The following is a 14,549-nucleotide window of genomic DNA, read 5'->3' as shown; positions in this document are numbered from 1 at the left end:
CAGGTTATCCCTTCCCTTCAGAAGCACTTGAGTTAAATCCAATTAATCTAACCACATAGCTACAGTGAGTGAAAACAAGGTACAGATTTTAAAATGCTCCAATCGGTTAAAACAGTTAAATAATTACATACTCATCGAGGACCTCATGGAAGGCAGAACACTGGGCTTGGTGTGGGGTATAGTGGTGAATAAAATGTGGCACATGCTTTAAAGAGTCTTAACATCTTACAGATATGACCAATGCCAGTTTCAAAAAGGCTCCCAAGTTTTGGAAGGTAATAAGAAGGAAACACACAACATGCACACACACACACAGTCATCTGCCCTCAAGGGAAGAATCAATTAATAGACAGTCTTTCTACCAAACAATGAAAACCAAATTTAAGGAAAACCATACAGTAATATGCCAGCTTTAAATCCAAACTGAGAAATCAAGGACCTCAAAAAGCACATATACATATGGAACAGCAGATGACAATTTTTTCTTATCCCTCCCTTCCCTCCTGAAAACTCAGTAGGACAGGAGGGATTTTCTTATTCCTCTGTTCTGGAACATCTGTCTACTTCCGAGAAATGGAACGAGCAGCAGGATCAAGAATCCTTTAGTGCTCTGTGTGCTCAAATGCTTATCCTTCCGTGGTAGAGCTTTCCAAAGTTTGTCAACTCTTATCTCCAGAGCTACAGCCCATAACTCTGCGGTTTGAAGCCTTTAGAAGGGTGTTGGGAGGTGGGAGGATCACGCAAGAGTCAGAGGCTGTCAACACAGGGCGCATCAACCCATCCTGACAAATATGTCAAAGCCAGAAACTTCCTGAGGGTGGCTTGGAACTGTCAGGGTCATGTTCAGAGCTCAGAAAGCACTTCTTTTTTTCTTCTTGGAGACAGTGTTAAGTTTTTTAGGCCATCAAATAATATTTCCTGTAGATCTATGTGCTTTTACCATTGTGCTAGGCAATTAAGTTGCTTATATCATGCCTACTCAAGCTAACCAGTTTTAACTATCCCTGCTTATGCATTTTCAAAGGGACTTTATCTAATTAAGAGTGTTGTAATTGATTATCATGTCCATCTGTTCTAAGATAGTGTCTCAGAGAAGATGGCACTTAACAGTTGGGGTTTTTTTTTTTTTACGATTGATCTGTTAGTAGACAAATTTCCATAATTCAGTTCATTTTTGTTGTTGTTGTTCCCTTTAATTTGAATAATTTCTCCAGCTGCTTTTTGGGAGTAAATAAAATTAAGTTATATAATAAGTAAAATATGCATTAGCACAGCACAGATTTAAAACATTCCTGACTCTTGACATGCTATTATGGTAGCATTCTCTCTGTTTTTAAACACATGCAGAAAAAAATTTGGAAGTGTATTTGAAGCTCATCTTTCTCAACTAAGAAAAGAACATCTATTCTGTTGCCCTCTGTCACAGTAATTTTTGGCCCAAAAGAGCGAGTCAACTCATGACTAAAAAAGCCAGAGTCTATATTAAACTCTGATGTTTTTAAAACAAAATAATTGTAGGAATTCCATGTTATTATTGGACCTATCCCCAGATTGAAGAAAATATGCTTTCCTAGAAGTAAAGCCCTTGCCCATTGGAAATGAACTATCTCCCTAGTAGAGTGTTTGATTTGTCAATAATTCTCTTCAGATGCGTGCGTGCTGTGTTTCCTGTACTAGGGCCTTAGGCTTTTTGTATCTCACCTTAAATTTGACCTAGTGTCTAGCCTTATTTTGTATTTGTCTTAGTCCCGAAAACAAGCAAGGCTCTCAGTCAGTGGCTTCCAGTTTAATCCGAGTGGTCATGGATATCACCAGACACTGTATATGTGGCCCTCTGAGTCGGACTGAGAGAAGGTAACTTAACTGAATTCCATAAGCCTTTCAGTAAAGTTGAAAGCGGAATCCACAGCATGATAATATTGAAACTCAGAGGTCTCTCCATACCCTCATTTGCTTTGTCATCATCATGGCACATGCAAACAGAACAGCTCTGCAAAAATGCTTTGTGAAATTACTTGCATAGCTAATAAGCAAGTCTAAAATGTAAAAGCCCTACCTGTAATGAAAAATACCAAAAGCAACCCAAATCACGGAATATATTTTACTCTTCATTTACACCTTTACATTGGATATGGCTTATTGGGTTCCCCATCATTGTAGTTGCAACAGTTTGCAGATAATTCAGGGTTATATTTGGTAGACATTTAATTGCTAATTAGAACCCAGGAGGTAGAGACAGCTGGTTTCTCTTGGCCTTGGTCAGTCTGTTGTGAATGTATTATACAGCAAGTGCTTTGTAAATTATTCTTTCCTGACTTCGCTTTTGATTGAAAAGAAAGGAAGTTATATGTCATGGCTCTTATGATAATATGATCAGGGACTTTGATTTCCATAGCTAGATCATGAAGAGTTTTAATGATAATTCCTAAGACATTAGATTGTGGATTCTTTGAGGGCAAGGACCCACCCTATATATTTCATTCTCATCAGTACCTAGCACGGGTAAGTAATGAATGCTTTTAACTAAATTAGATAGACAATTAGTCTGCAGCAAAAGTCCTAGCATCAAAACCCCATAGTGTTCTTGGATTGTTCAGGGAGCAAATATTTTGAGCATTTGTCATGTGCCAAGCATTGGGCTGCCCAGCAGGAATAAAATATAGTCGCTGATGTCTAAGAGCATATATTAGAAAGGGAAGGCAAATATGTATAAGTCATTGTAGTTTAAAGCGTTGTGTGCTTTGGAAGTAGAAGTGTGCAAAAAACACAAAGTTAGCAAAGCAAAGACATGCTAATTCCTATTTGGAGAACAGTCAGATTTGACTTTTGAACTGAGTCTTTAAGAATGAGTCAGAGTTCACCAGATGGAGAAAGAGAGAAGGGCATTCTAGGCTGTTGTTGATTTTTCGATTTGTAATGTGTCTTGCAGCTTAAAACATTAACACTAATCCCACCTACCTTTATGATTCAAGAAAAAGGGAATTCATGACAATATTGGGTTTTCTTGAGATAACCACTCCATTGCAAGACTGCATTACTTGTTTAAGATGTTTTGTTACTTTCCTGTTTCTTACAAGTGAAGATGCTTCTTAGTATGGTAGGCAAGGCCCCTTATTACTCAGCCCTGCCCTCCCTCTCTGGCCATGACTCCTGCCAGTACCCCCATAATAACCCCAGTCCTCCTCTCAGTACATAATGTACTTCTGGTGGGCTAACCTATTAGTTTAAACTAAACATACTGTATTCTTTCTTGCCTTTGTAAATTTAGTGTGTTCTTTCCTCTATCTGGAATGCCTTCCCTCTGTGCCCACTCCCCCACATTTGATGGTCATTTCACAAACTGCCACTCACACCCCTCACCACCACCACACACAAACACACACACACACACATACAGCATCAGCTGTTTATCTTTGTGCTGCTAGTTAGAGAAGGCATCATGGAAGAAGTGATGGTCAGGAATGAACCGAGGTCTGTGAGGCATGATGGGGGGCTTCAGGGTAGAAGATGCAGAGTAGCTCTGACTTTTCTCTAGCTGCTCTTAACAGCTTGAGTATCAGCACAGAGGAAGTCAAAGGGTTGAATCACAGTTTGCAGTTAGTAGTTCTTGGGGCTGAATTTTACCCCAAGACATGTTTTCTTTAATGTGCCCCTTTTTTTCTATTTTTAAATTAGTCACTGATATTTAAAAACTGGCATACTTCACGTAAAAATCTGGCTTCTCTCGAGTACATGGAAGGTATGCCCTCATTGAGTTTACCCTTTGGCATGGAATGAGTAGTGATGCCCTGTTAGAGGTCACAGACCTTCTTGAGGTGTCTACAGTCCCCCTCTACTCTTTTAGGATTCCTGCCTGACTCCTATAGACATTCAGGTTTGCCATCTCTGGGATTAAATAAGTTGGGTTTGGGAGACAGATACAGAAGGAGGATAAAGAGGCAGGAAAGGTAAAGGCGTTAGGAAGATGGTGGTTCAAGTGAAACACCGTGGGTTTTGGGCTCCGTTGTTAAAGAGGTACAGTCAGGAGGAGGTTCAGGCCGCAGAGAAAAGGAAACGATCTGGGGAGTAGATGTCTCAGTGACTTTGAAGTGTCAGTGTGGTAGAGCATGGGCCAGGGAGAACTGGAAGGATGGACCATTGTCATCAGCAGATAGGATGTGTGACCAGAGAGTTCAGAGAGCTGTGGCTGCAGGACTGAGTCACCGAAGTAGAGGGGGCAGCAAGGGTCACTGGATTCCAAAAGATCAAGTGAGGCCAGAGTGTTGAAAATACTTTGTCCACATAGACTCTCAAGCCTCTCAGATTATAATAATATAAAACAGCTAACAGGTGTTGTGTGCTTCTGTGTTCCAGGCACTATCCTGGGTGCTTTTCATCAGTTCATTTAATCCACATAGCAGTCATATGATATGTGGGTACTTTAATCATCCCCACTGTACATAGGCTACAATTGAGGCTTAGAGAGATTACTTAACTTATTCAAGGTCACATAGTTCCTAAGTGGCCAGAACTTGAACCTAAGACTGTGTTGTTGTCAAAGTGCATTCCCCAAACCTCTGCCCACTAAAGCGTTGGATAGGAGACAGAGTCACCGGAAGGGAAGGTTTGCATGAGAGAGGAAAGCAACCATGTGGAAGTAGCCAGTGGTCAACTTGGAGAATGCTGACCTCCCTTCCATCCCAGGTGAATAAGTGAGTAGGATGTGGGGATTCTCAGTCTCACTGGAGATGGCTATAAGGAAATAGAATCTTTAGGGGAGAGCCAGGTAAATGTTAGAAACAAATTTGAGTGGTGCATTGTGTGATAAGTTCGGAGGATGGGGGAGTTTGTCTGCAGAGGAAAGTTTGGAGGAAGCAGGGGAGTCAGTTGGAAGGGATGAGTCCCAGAGCAGTGCTCTCTGGGGATGTGCATTCCTTGGAGGATGAGAGACAATACGGTCTTTCACTTTGCACTGATGACAAGGATGAGAGGCAGGGAATTGACTGCCCAAAGGAATCCAAGTGGATGCATGCTTAAAGTCATCTGTTTCAGCACTAGCTCAGGCCCCAGATGGCTCTGGCGGCCTGAAGGAGTGTTAGCAGCCAGGCACTGGAGGCTTTGCTCAGATTTTCAAGTAGAAGGTTAGTCCAGACATCGTTGGTGTTTGTTCTTTGTGTGCTCTGGGGAGAAGATTTAATAGTCACCCTCCCATTGTGTTCTCATTTGTGGTTATATATAAAAGCTTCCCTAAACTAAATTCCCTAAACTTTGGGCCAGAACCCTGTGTATCCCCAGCCGCAATCCAGCTTAGTACCTGCTGCATGTACACACTCGGTAAACAGCTACAAAATCATTACGTGTTCATAAACAAGCTGATTCATTGTTCCAAAGCATCTATTTTCTGAGGCAGTTGGAAATTCCACTCTGAAGTGGGAATAACCTATGTTGCTAAACTAAAACTTATTCTCCACTTCCCAGCCCAGTTCTCCTTTCCACAGCGTGATGTGCCAATTTCCCTTCCTACTTTTCCAAACTAGTCCTTCATGCAGCTCTCACTCCCATCCTGTCTTACTCTCTAAAGCCATCCTACCAGCCATGAAAGCAGATGCCATTGTCTTCCCCTAGACCAACGGAAGTGAAGGCAGGGAGCCTTCCGTTCCTGGGACTTGGCCAGCTCTCGATATGTGATATCGGATTGTTGAGCTGGACTGAGTGGCCCAGGATTTCTGCCAGATCCCAGCTGTAACATTTCAACAGGGGCACGGACCCTGCGATTACTTTCAGCTGTGTTTCTGCTGTGTCTGTCTCCACCCCCCCCACCACCCACCGCTGGGGTTGAGTCCCTTCAAAACTAACCCTGATTTTTTTTTTTTAGCCACTCACATCAAGGTAGTAATTTGTGAAAGATGCCGTTGTTTTCTCCCCACCACACCTACTTTCTGTGGGGCAGAGTCCTAGAAGATAATTGTTAAATTCTTATAGGAACCACGTAGACTTACAACTTCTGTTCTCCTGCAGCTTATACCACTTTCCTTTCAACTTAGCACCTTAAGATAAGCTTCCGGAGCCACATGCCAGCCTCGAGGAGGAAGCTAGGAAGAGAAAAGCTTAATGACTGCTTTATTATTATTACCAATAGTAGGAAGGCAAAGGAATATTTTATTTTATTTTTATTTATTTTATAAATTTTTTATTTCCATAGGTTTTTGGGAAACAGGTGGTATGTGGTTACATGAGTAAGTTCTTTAGCCGTGATTTGTGAGATTTTGGGGCACCCATCACCTGAACAGTATACACTGAACCCAAACCTAATTGTCTTTAACTTATACCTTCCCTACATGTGAGCATGTCCTTTGATTCCTCCGCCCAGAAAAAAACAAAGCGTAAAACCACAACAACGAAAGGCAGAGTGATTTTCTGGTGGTCTTCAAAGGGAAAGTGTTGAAGAAGGTACAGTTTCTGCTCACTGTACACAGGGGAGGGATGGCTGCGGGGGGAGAGTGTGATCCCCAGAGCAGGGCTGCACTTGCTGTGGCTACAGCACATTTGTCAGTGTTAGGGGGTGGAAATGCCAGGAAATCACGCAGGAATAAGCTTGGGACAGGGGAGAAAGGGTGAAGGAGGGTTAGTTATTCATACACAGATAGTAGTAAATCTCTTACGGTGAGGCACGAGGAAAACTGTGAGCCTAAGGAACTTTCATAGGGAGGAGTGCTGTTTTCCATAAGAAGGGTTGGACCCTCAGATAGGAAACCTGTTTCTTTTTGGATATTTTATTTGCAGCCTTTAAAAAAATTAAAAACTTACACATTCCTGGAAAGAGTAAGAAATTTAATCAGTAGAAAGATAGTACATCAAATTTAATTAAAGTTGCAGCTACTTTTTATAGAATAGCACTGTGTTTTATATGTCATTATAATTTCCATTCCCGACAAGCTATTTCATTAATACACTGTGTAGAATCCTAGTAACACAAGGGCTTTGCCCTTTTTGCTCCTCATTTATCCTTGTTTCCTGACTAAAGGGAGACCTCCCACCCACCTGTAAGTAGTTTTTAATTTATAGACGGTCATGTCTCCACTTTTGAAGGCCTGAAGCACTCAGTTCCGGTGTGTAGTAGATCCAGTATTGGAAGAAATCTTTTCCAGAAGACCTCACTGACTTGTTTTCCTCTAGGATACGGGCAGAGGAAGATCAGAGTCTGCTGGGGAAGATGAGGAATATGATGGCTTGCTGCTTCTGAGCTGCCTCCTCTGCAGAAGGAGCTTACTATGGGGAATGTTAGGATAACATCAGCACCCACACCAGGAGGATACCTCTGGGGTGACGGGGCGAGGCAGAGGTTGAGGGGCATTCCTGTTCTTTGCTGAAAGGGCTGTGGGAGGGGCAAACAGGACTCCTAGCCCTGTGGCCTCCTCCAGGAATCTCCTGTAGGTTACCTTCCTTTACGGTTTTTCTGGTCATTGTAGTAAAACAAACTGTTGACCCTTGCGCTTAGTTATGTAGGGTCTGAAACATGCCTAGTGGTAGGGAGACAACAGCATCTAGCATGTTGTTTCTTTTCCGGCCTTGCTTAGAGTTCTTTAGTAGGGAAAAAAAAGTTATATAATTATTATGCCCCCACGAAAAACAAAACATCACCAGTGCAAAGGCCCTATCTTGAGCTGGGCCTGAAGGTTGAGGTGCTTGGAGAGGAGGAGGATCAGGGGAGTAAGGGACACAAGGTGACTGATGTTCCTGAAGGACAGGGTGCAGGTGAGTGAGAAGAGGATGAGCTGAGGTCAGTTTGCAGCAGTGACGGGAATGGGAATGGCAATGATAGAATCAAAGGATTTTATATTTAGAGAAAAGTTTATTATGATCCAGCTGTCTCACTTTATGGATGAGAAAACAGTCTGCAAGAGTTTAAGTAGCTTGCTAGCAGTCACACATTTTTCTTCTTTGGGTGACAGTATTGGATAAATTGGTAATATTTCTGTTCTTTTCTTCCCTCGTGGTATCTCTCACTTTTAAGCAATGGTATTCAGGCAGGAAGGAGTCTTTGTAAGTGATCTAAAACAAGTACTAGTAATCATTGTTCTCATTATAATGTTAAAACTAGTTGTACTTGTTTTTTGTTTTTTTGGTTTTTTTTAGTGGAAAGTACAAATTAAACTGTGACCACCCAGGCTGTGCACATCTAGGCACAAAGTTCTTGGAAAGTGGATTGCAAATTCCCATCAGCAGACTCTCCTGGAGAGCCTATTATATGGGCAGATTCTGGAGCCGCTCCCCAAACCTGCAGAAAAACAATGTTTGAGTGGGTACCCTGGAATCTGCATTTTAAACACATTCCACAGTCTTTCCTTCCACATACTAATTTTGAAAAGCACTGTACCTAGAAGCTTGCAGTCTAAAATGTATAAAAATAAAAAATATAAAACAATACACGGTCTAACCCCTGATTTAGTATCCATGAAAAAGTTTATTTCAGATTATTGGTTGGGTACCTTTATCATTTTTTTACTATTATTTATAAGACAAGTAAGACATGCCCCCTGCACTAGAGGAATTCACAGGAGAAACAGTCTGATTTTGATTTAGTATGATGGGCCGATGCACTTCAAGAGTTACTACCGTTACGTACTGTTGCAAGTCAGAGGAGGGAAAATTAATCCTGTTTGTGTTTTGACCAGAGAAGGTCTTATAGGGTAGATGGTCTTAAGGTTGTGGGGAATTCACCAGGGGCAAGGGAGAGGCAGGGATTTGAGGCTGGGTGGACATGAGCTGTGGCTGGAGTGATAAGGGGTGGTGGCAGGTGATTCAGTGACATCAGATCATCATTGTTGCTGGAGCGTAGAGTGTGTGCAGGAACCAGTAGAATATGGAAACTAATAACAGGTAGAGGCAGACTTAGGAGCACCTTGCAAGCTATGCCCAGGAGCTCGGACTCTGACCTTCTGGCCTGCCTGGGATTGTCTGTGAAGTCCAGGAAGCAAAGGACATGAAGGGAAAGCTTAAGTGTGTACTCACCGCCCTTCAGTCAGCAGAACCTCCTAAAGGGGTGAGTGCCCTCTAGGGGTTTCCATGATTTCTGAGTTCCATTGTACTCAGGCACTCAGGTGCCCACTGAGCTTGAATCCATTACCTACTTGAGAAAAAAAAAAGACAGCTTAACCAAGTCCCACCTGGCTGCAGCTGTGGTTACATTATGCAAAAATTTGTTAATGTGGTACCTCGATTGATCATTATATTAACTCTAAGGATTACATTAGAGGCTTTATTTTTCTGGTTACTTGCAAATACAGGTTGCATCTTCTTTGAAGTTAAAAAGCCCTTAGCCCACATATTGTATGATTCCATTTACATGAACTATCCAGAATTGGCAAGTCCATAGAGACAGAACATAAATTAGTGGTTGCTAAGGGCCGGAGATCGGGGGAAAGGGAGTGACTGCTAGTGAGTACAGGATTTCTTTTTGAGGTGATGAAAATGTTCTGAAATTAGGTACTAGTGATGGTTATACAACCTTGTGAGTATAAAACCACTGAATTGTGTACTTTAAAAGGGTGAATACTTATCGTAAGTGAATTATATCTCAATAAAGCTGTTTTGTTTCATTTTTTAAAACCTTAGCACTTCTGCTCAAGGTCATGCAAATAGCTCTGCCTGGGGTGGCCTTTAAGAATTCACAGTAGAGAAATCTCAGTGCTCTCCTCACTTTCTTTTGTGTTTTTGTTTTGTTGTGTTACTGTTATTCCTGTCTTGTTCCTCTGCAGTTCACTTCCACTTAAGAAACATTTATATGACTAGACATGATAGGTACTAGAAGAGCTTATGTTAAGATGAGTCCTCAAGTTACCACAAAATAGAGAAAGAGGGTGCTGTAAGAAAAGTGTGGTGTTTGGGGGTTCAGAGAAGAAGCTGTTATCTGAGGTTGGCCTAGAAAGACAACTGGGCATAAGGGCTGGATGAGGAATGTGCAGAGGCCATTAGGGCAGGCAGTGCAGAGACAGCAAAGTGCGGACTTATTTGGAGAAAAGAGCATGACCGTAGCACTGGAAAATGAAGGGAAATACTGGGAAACAGAATTGGGAAAGGGGTATATGGACTTCAGAGTGTTGAATGCTAGGCTGAGAAAGTGATACATAAAATGAGGAGTAATGGAAGATAAATTTTGACTGCAGAAGTTTGGGAACTGAGCCTTAGGATGGGTGTAACATGGTTTGGGAGAGACAGAGACGTGGGCAGGGGGAGATTGGACTAGAACTGGAAATTGGGGAGAGGGCTTCAGAAATGAGGGGTAAGTGTTGAAATCAGCTCACTGCAGCGTTTCTCATGAAATGCTGTTTCCTCTGCCCCTTTTGTGTTCTCCTTTCCTTTGCTTGCTCCTTATCCAGAGATGGGGATAAAGGGAGGGAAAGATTAGGGAGGACAAAAAGAATTAAAATGAAGAGAAAGAATGTGGTGAGGACGGTACAGGTTGCATGCGTCAGTTCTTCTGTAGTTCAGCATTTCCTGTTCATGACTCAGTAGAGGAAAATCTAGTCTCTTCTAGTGGAAAACACAGAGAACAGGAAACCCTATTTAAAATCAGGTCACTTGACTAAGCTGTGTAACTCCTGTTCCCATCGGTGAAAGGGAAGAATACCTCCTGCAGTGTGTGTTAACCAGAGAATCTAGAATAATCTTACTGAAGAATTTTTTAAAACTACATGGGACTCATATCATTTGTAGATATAACAGACTTCCTGGGCAAATATGGATCATGATGGGGTCCCCTTTTGTTACCTGACAGAGTGAATGTAAACATACCTGTTAAAAGATAACTCATGTGAGTTGTATTATGTTGAAAATAAGGAATTGCTATTTGACCATTTCGAACTGCAGAACTGGCAGTTTCAGTAAGGTTTTAACCTAATAGATAGCTACCCAATAGATATCCGACCTAAGCCCAGATTTTTACCTTTTGTGGTTCTTTCATCAGCTCTTTCTTGATTAAGATACTAATTTCAGGTTCAGGGGAAGCTGTGAAAAGCCAAAAGATGGCAACAGGTAGATCAGAAGGCTTTGCAGGGAAGGAAACAAGGAGACAGGAGCTGGGGTCACACCAGCTAGCACAACCAGGATCTTTATTATGCAGTCAGTTTAGTTGTAAAGATTCAGCATAAAACATTTTCCTTTCCTAGGTGGGTTAATAGGTAGTTGGGTGCAACTTCAGCTCTTCTGTAGCCTGCTGGAGACAACTTATAAGGGACTTTAAAAAAAATAATAGGAATATTTAAATGTTAGGAAGATGTAATGCATATAATGTTTACTCTTTGGGTGACGGGTACACTAAAAGCTCACACTTCACCTCTATGCAATATATGTCTATAAGAAACTTGCACTTGTACTCCCTAAATGTATTTTTTAAATTGTAAATTTTTTAAACAAATGTTGGGAGAATAGGTCAAACATAAAAGGGGAAAAAAGACTTCATGGCAGACTTAGTCATGGAGTTCAGTGTGGTGTGACTCCTAACAGCATAGCAGAGAACCCAGCACGTAAGTGCACGTGTTCAGTAAAGGTTGTTCAAGTGATGAAGGACAACATCTGAAGAGGTATTTTTTGGTTGACTGTACACTCTCAGGTGTTTAGATTAGATGATTCCCTGGAGCACATGTGTAGGCAAGAATGTGGAATCATAGAAGATTTGTAAGAGAAAGTTAATCAGCTATTCTTGCGGGATGCTTTCATTGTAATCACATCTACACATTGGGGTCAGGGTGTGGCCTGTCAGTATTCTAGCCCCATTTATCTATAAACTCCAGAGAGTTTTAAGTTGTACAGAGTGCCAAGTACAATAAATGTAAACAATATAATGTTACTGTTATATCACAGCAGGATGATTATGTGCTTACCACTGCAATGGCTAGGGATATAAGCATGAAAAAGTATGGGATGACCTTATCAGGCACTAAAAGCCCAGCTCACATTTACTCAGCGCTGGAAAATGATTGTCCTGCAGGAATATAGCGTATGAATTGAGAGCTCCAAGCTCTACTCACACAAAACAGGCAAACCTTTACTTGAAACCATTGGTAGAAATACAATTGCAGCAAAACCTGAATGACCCTCTTCTCCCAGGAATCCAATAGAACTGTCACCCCACATGGAAGAATCCTCAAGGAGCCTGCCTTGGGGTGATAGTGGGGTGTTTAAAGCCACCTTTCCAGTGGCTTTAATAGTCTTTGATGCAAATCATAACCTAAAGTAATTTCTTTTCTAGTTCCATGGTTAACTATAAATGTAATTAAATCTCTGGGCCTCATTATTGAAGTACTTGTGGACTATAAGCGTATTTTAATTTATTAAAGATCCAAAGAACAATAAGTGAACAAACCAATTACTTAAATAAGAAAGGGGGACAAAAGCACAATTAATGAATGTGTTGATAGTTTTCCCTGCTGGGAACATTACCTCCCCTGATCTTGACCTCTACCGTACGTAAATACCCACATACTTCCTGCCAGGATGTCTTTTTTTAGGATGCCTTCCTTTTATTCCTGTCAACCTGGGAACTCCCGCCGTCATCTTCTCCACCCTCTGACCCGTACATCTCTCCCCAGGGGAGTCCCAGAGCAGAAATCTAGCGGCTCTTTCCTCATCTTACATTCACATGCTGACACCCAGCTGCCCTAAGTTTCCTGTGTCCTGCCTCTCTTTCATTGTAGCAGATGCAACATTTTGTCTCCTCTTATTTCACCTGCCTGTATTTGCCAGGCTTCTGTGTTTAGCAATTTTTGCAGCAGCATTGAAGTTAGGGGTGAGAGCCAGCACAGCCAGCTTGCAGCTCATGGAACACCCCCATTCATGCGTGCAGAGAGATCGATGCTCAGGTGGGAGCTTAAGATCCAAAAAATTAAGACTTCAGCTTCCAAGATAGCTGTCATAAAGTTCACTTACTACAGCTTAGGCCCTCTATTTATAAAGAGCTCCTCAGTCTTCAGTCCGTTTCTTTTATTGTGCACAATCATAAATTAAATATTGCTCAAGATGAGAGTGGACTTAAGACAATCACACTGACAAGAAAATACTAAAAAGCTAATAACTTAATCATTGAACCAGGAGTCAGAAAATCTCTGAAAAACACCTAAACATCAGTTGCAGCAAAGGAGCAACATGGGGCCATTTAGCACGGGAACACTCACTCTGTATTAGCCTTTGCAAGCATCGATTCACAGAAGAGCATAACAGATACATATGAAGATGTCCCTGAGTCAGCCAGAAAATGTTTGTTACGCTCAATACCAGTCTGGTTAAGTAAGAAATGAGGTAATGCATTTTAGAAATATTTCTGTCAAAATGGTTAAAGTTAAAAATTGGGGTGTACATAAAGGAGACAAGCCTTAGTTATTTGAAAGCAAATTATGGTAGAACCCCTCCTGCCTTCCCATTTCCCAGTGACACCAGATAAAGGAGGCAGTGTCGTATAGACCAGGTATTTTGCCACAGCCACTGCCACTTTGTTTGTGGTCTCCCGACTTCTATGTTGTTGTTTATTCATGGGGTTTTCCTTCCCTTTTCTTTGGTTTCAGATGCGAGTGTCTCTCTGGCTTATGTGGTTTCCCCGTGTGTGAGGTGGGATCCACTCCCCGCATAGTCTCTCGTGGCGATGGGACACCTGGAAAGTGCTGTGATGTCTTTGAATGTGTTAATGGTACGTGGGGTTTCTCTTGTTCTCAGAGAGTGTACATTTGTGCAGAGGAGGAGGAGGGAGGGTTCAACTTAGCTGCTTCTGCCTTTTACAAAGCAGGGATTACCTTCAGGGACTTGCTGAAGGGCACTCAAAAAGGTTTGCTTAAGATCCACAGTGCAGTAAAGAAAGTTAGGTTAGGAACTATCATTCCACCCATCAGAAGGAGGATTCTGGAAATGTAATAGCAGATTGCATGTAGCTGTCATACTCAGCTGTGTTACAGAATTTCCAAAACTTAGGGATTTCAGGAAAAGGATCCTGGAGCCTGTGATAGTTTTCCTGCTGTCACTCAGTAACTGGTCCCATGGCTGTCGGGAGGTGACCTGGCTAAAACTGCATTGGGCCTGCCACACTTGGGAACAAGAAAAACATGGCTCATCTTGTTTAGCATTTTCCTACTTAGAACATCTTTGCACCTGATCTTAGCCAAAAGGCTGAGAGGCGGTGGGGAAGACATCTTTAATCAGTGGTTGGTCACTGACAGCGGCCTGCTGTAGGCTTGACCCACGTGGCCCTGAAAAAGGATTCTTGGGTCACGAGATTCCTTCTGACAGAATCTGCCTCTCCCTTTCACTTTATATGGGAGGATTTGGTGTTTGGTGGCTTGATGTTTATTGAGTTTAGGTGCTAGAAGGAAGGGGAACCTGCAACATGCTTCTCTACCAGAATATTCATTAACAAAAAATAAAATAAACTCAAACAAGTTACATGTCAATAACCATTCAGAGCATTATTTAGTCAATACTTGTATACACAGGAAGATGGAGATGGATTTGGACAAATACAACAAAATTACACATAGAAATATTCATATCAAATACTTCCTGTAGGAATTCAGATGTCATAAGGT

The 14,549-nt window shown here is 41.8% G+C and overlaps 1 protein-coding gene across 5 annotated transcripts in view; it reads left to right on the top strand.

Annotated features, from left to right (window-relative positions):
* The window catches only part of CRIM1 (cysteine rich transmembrane BMP regulator 1), a 195,242-nt gene that overhangs the window by 95,211 nt on the left and 85,482 nt on the right, over nucleotides 1-14,549 (top strand). For all 5 annotated transcript variants that reach the window (XM_003817664.7, XM_008970907.5, XM_034952924.3 and 2 more), the window contains one exon: nucleotides 13,539-13,660. In XM_003817664.7, coding sequence (XP_003817712.3) covers nucleotides 13,539-13,660 — 122 coding nt within the window. The remainder of the gene's footprint in view (nucleotides 1-13,538; nucleotides 13,661-14,549) is intronic.

The sequence above is a fragment of the Pan paniscus genome, chromosome 12, assembly GCF_029289425.2.
Source record: "Pan paniscus chromosome 12, NHGRI_mPanPan1-v2.0_pri, whole genome shotgun sequence".
Taxonomy (NCBI): Eukaryota; Metazoa; Chordata; class Mammalia; order Primates; family Hominidae; genus Pan; species Pan paniscus.
This window is presented reverse-complemented; position numbering and strand designations above follow the sequence as displayed.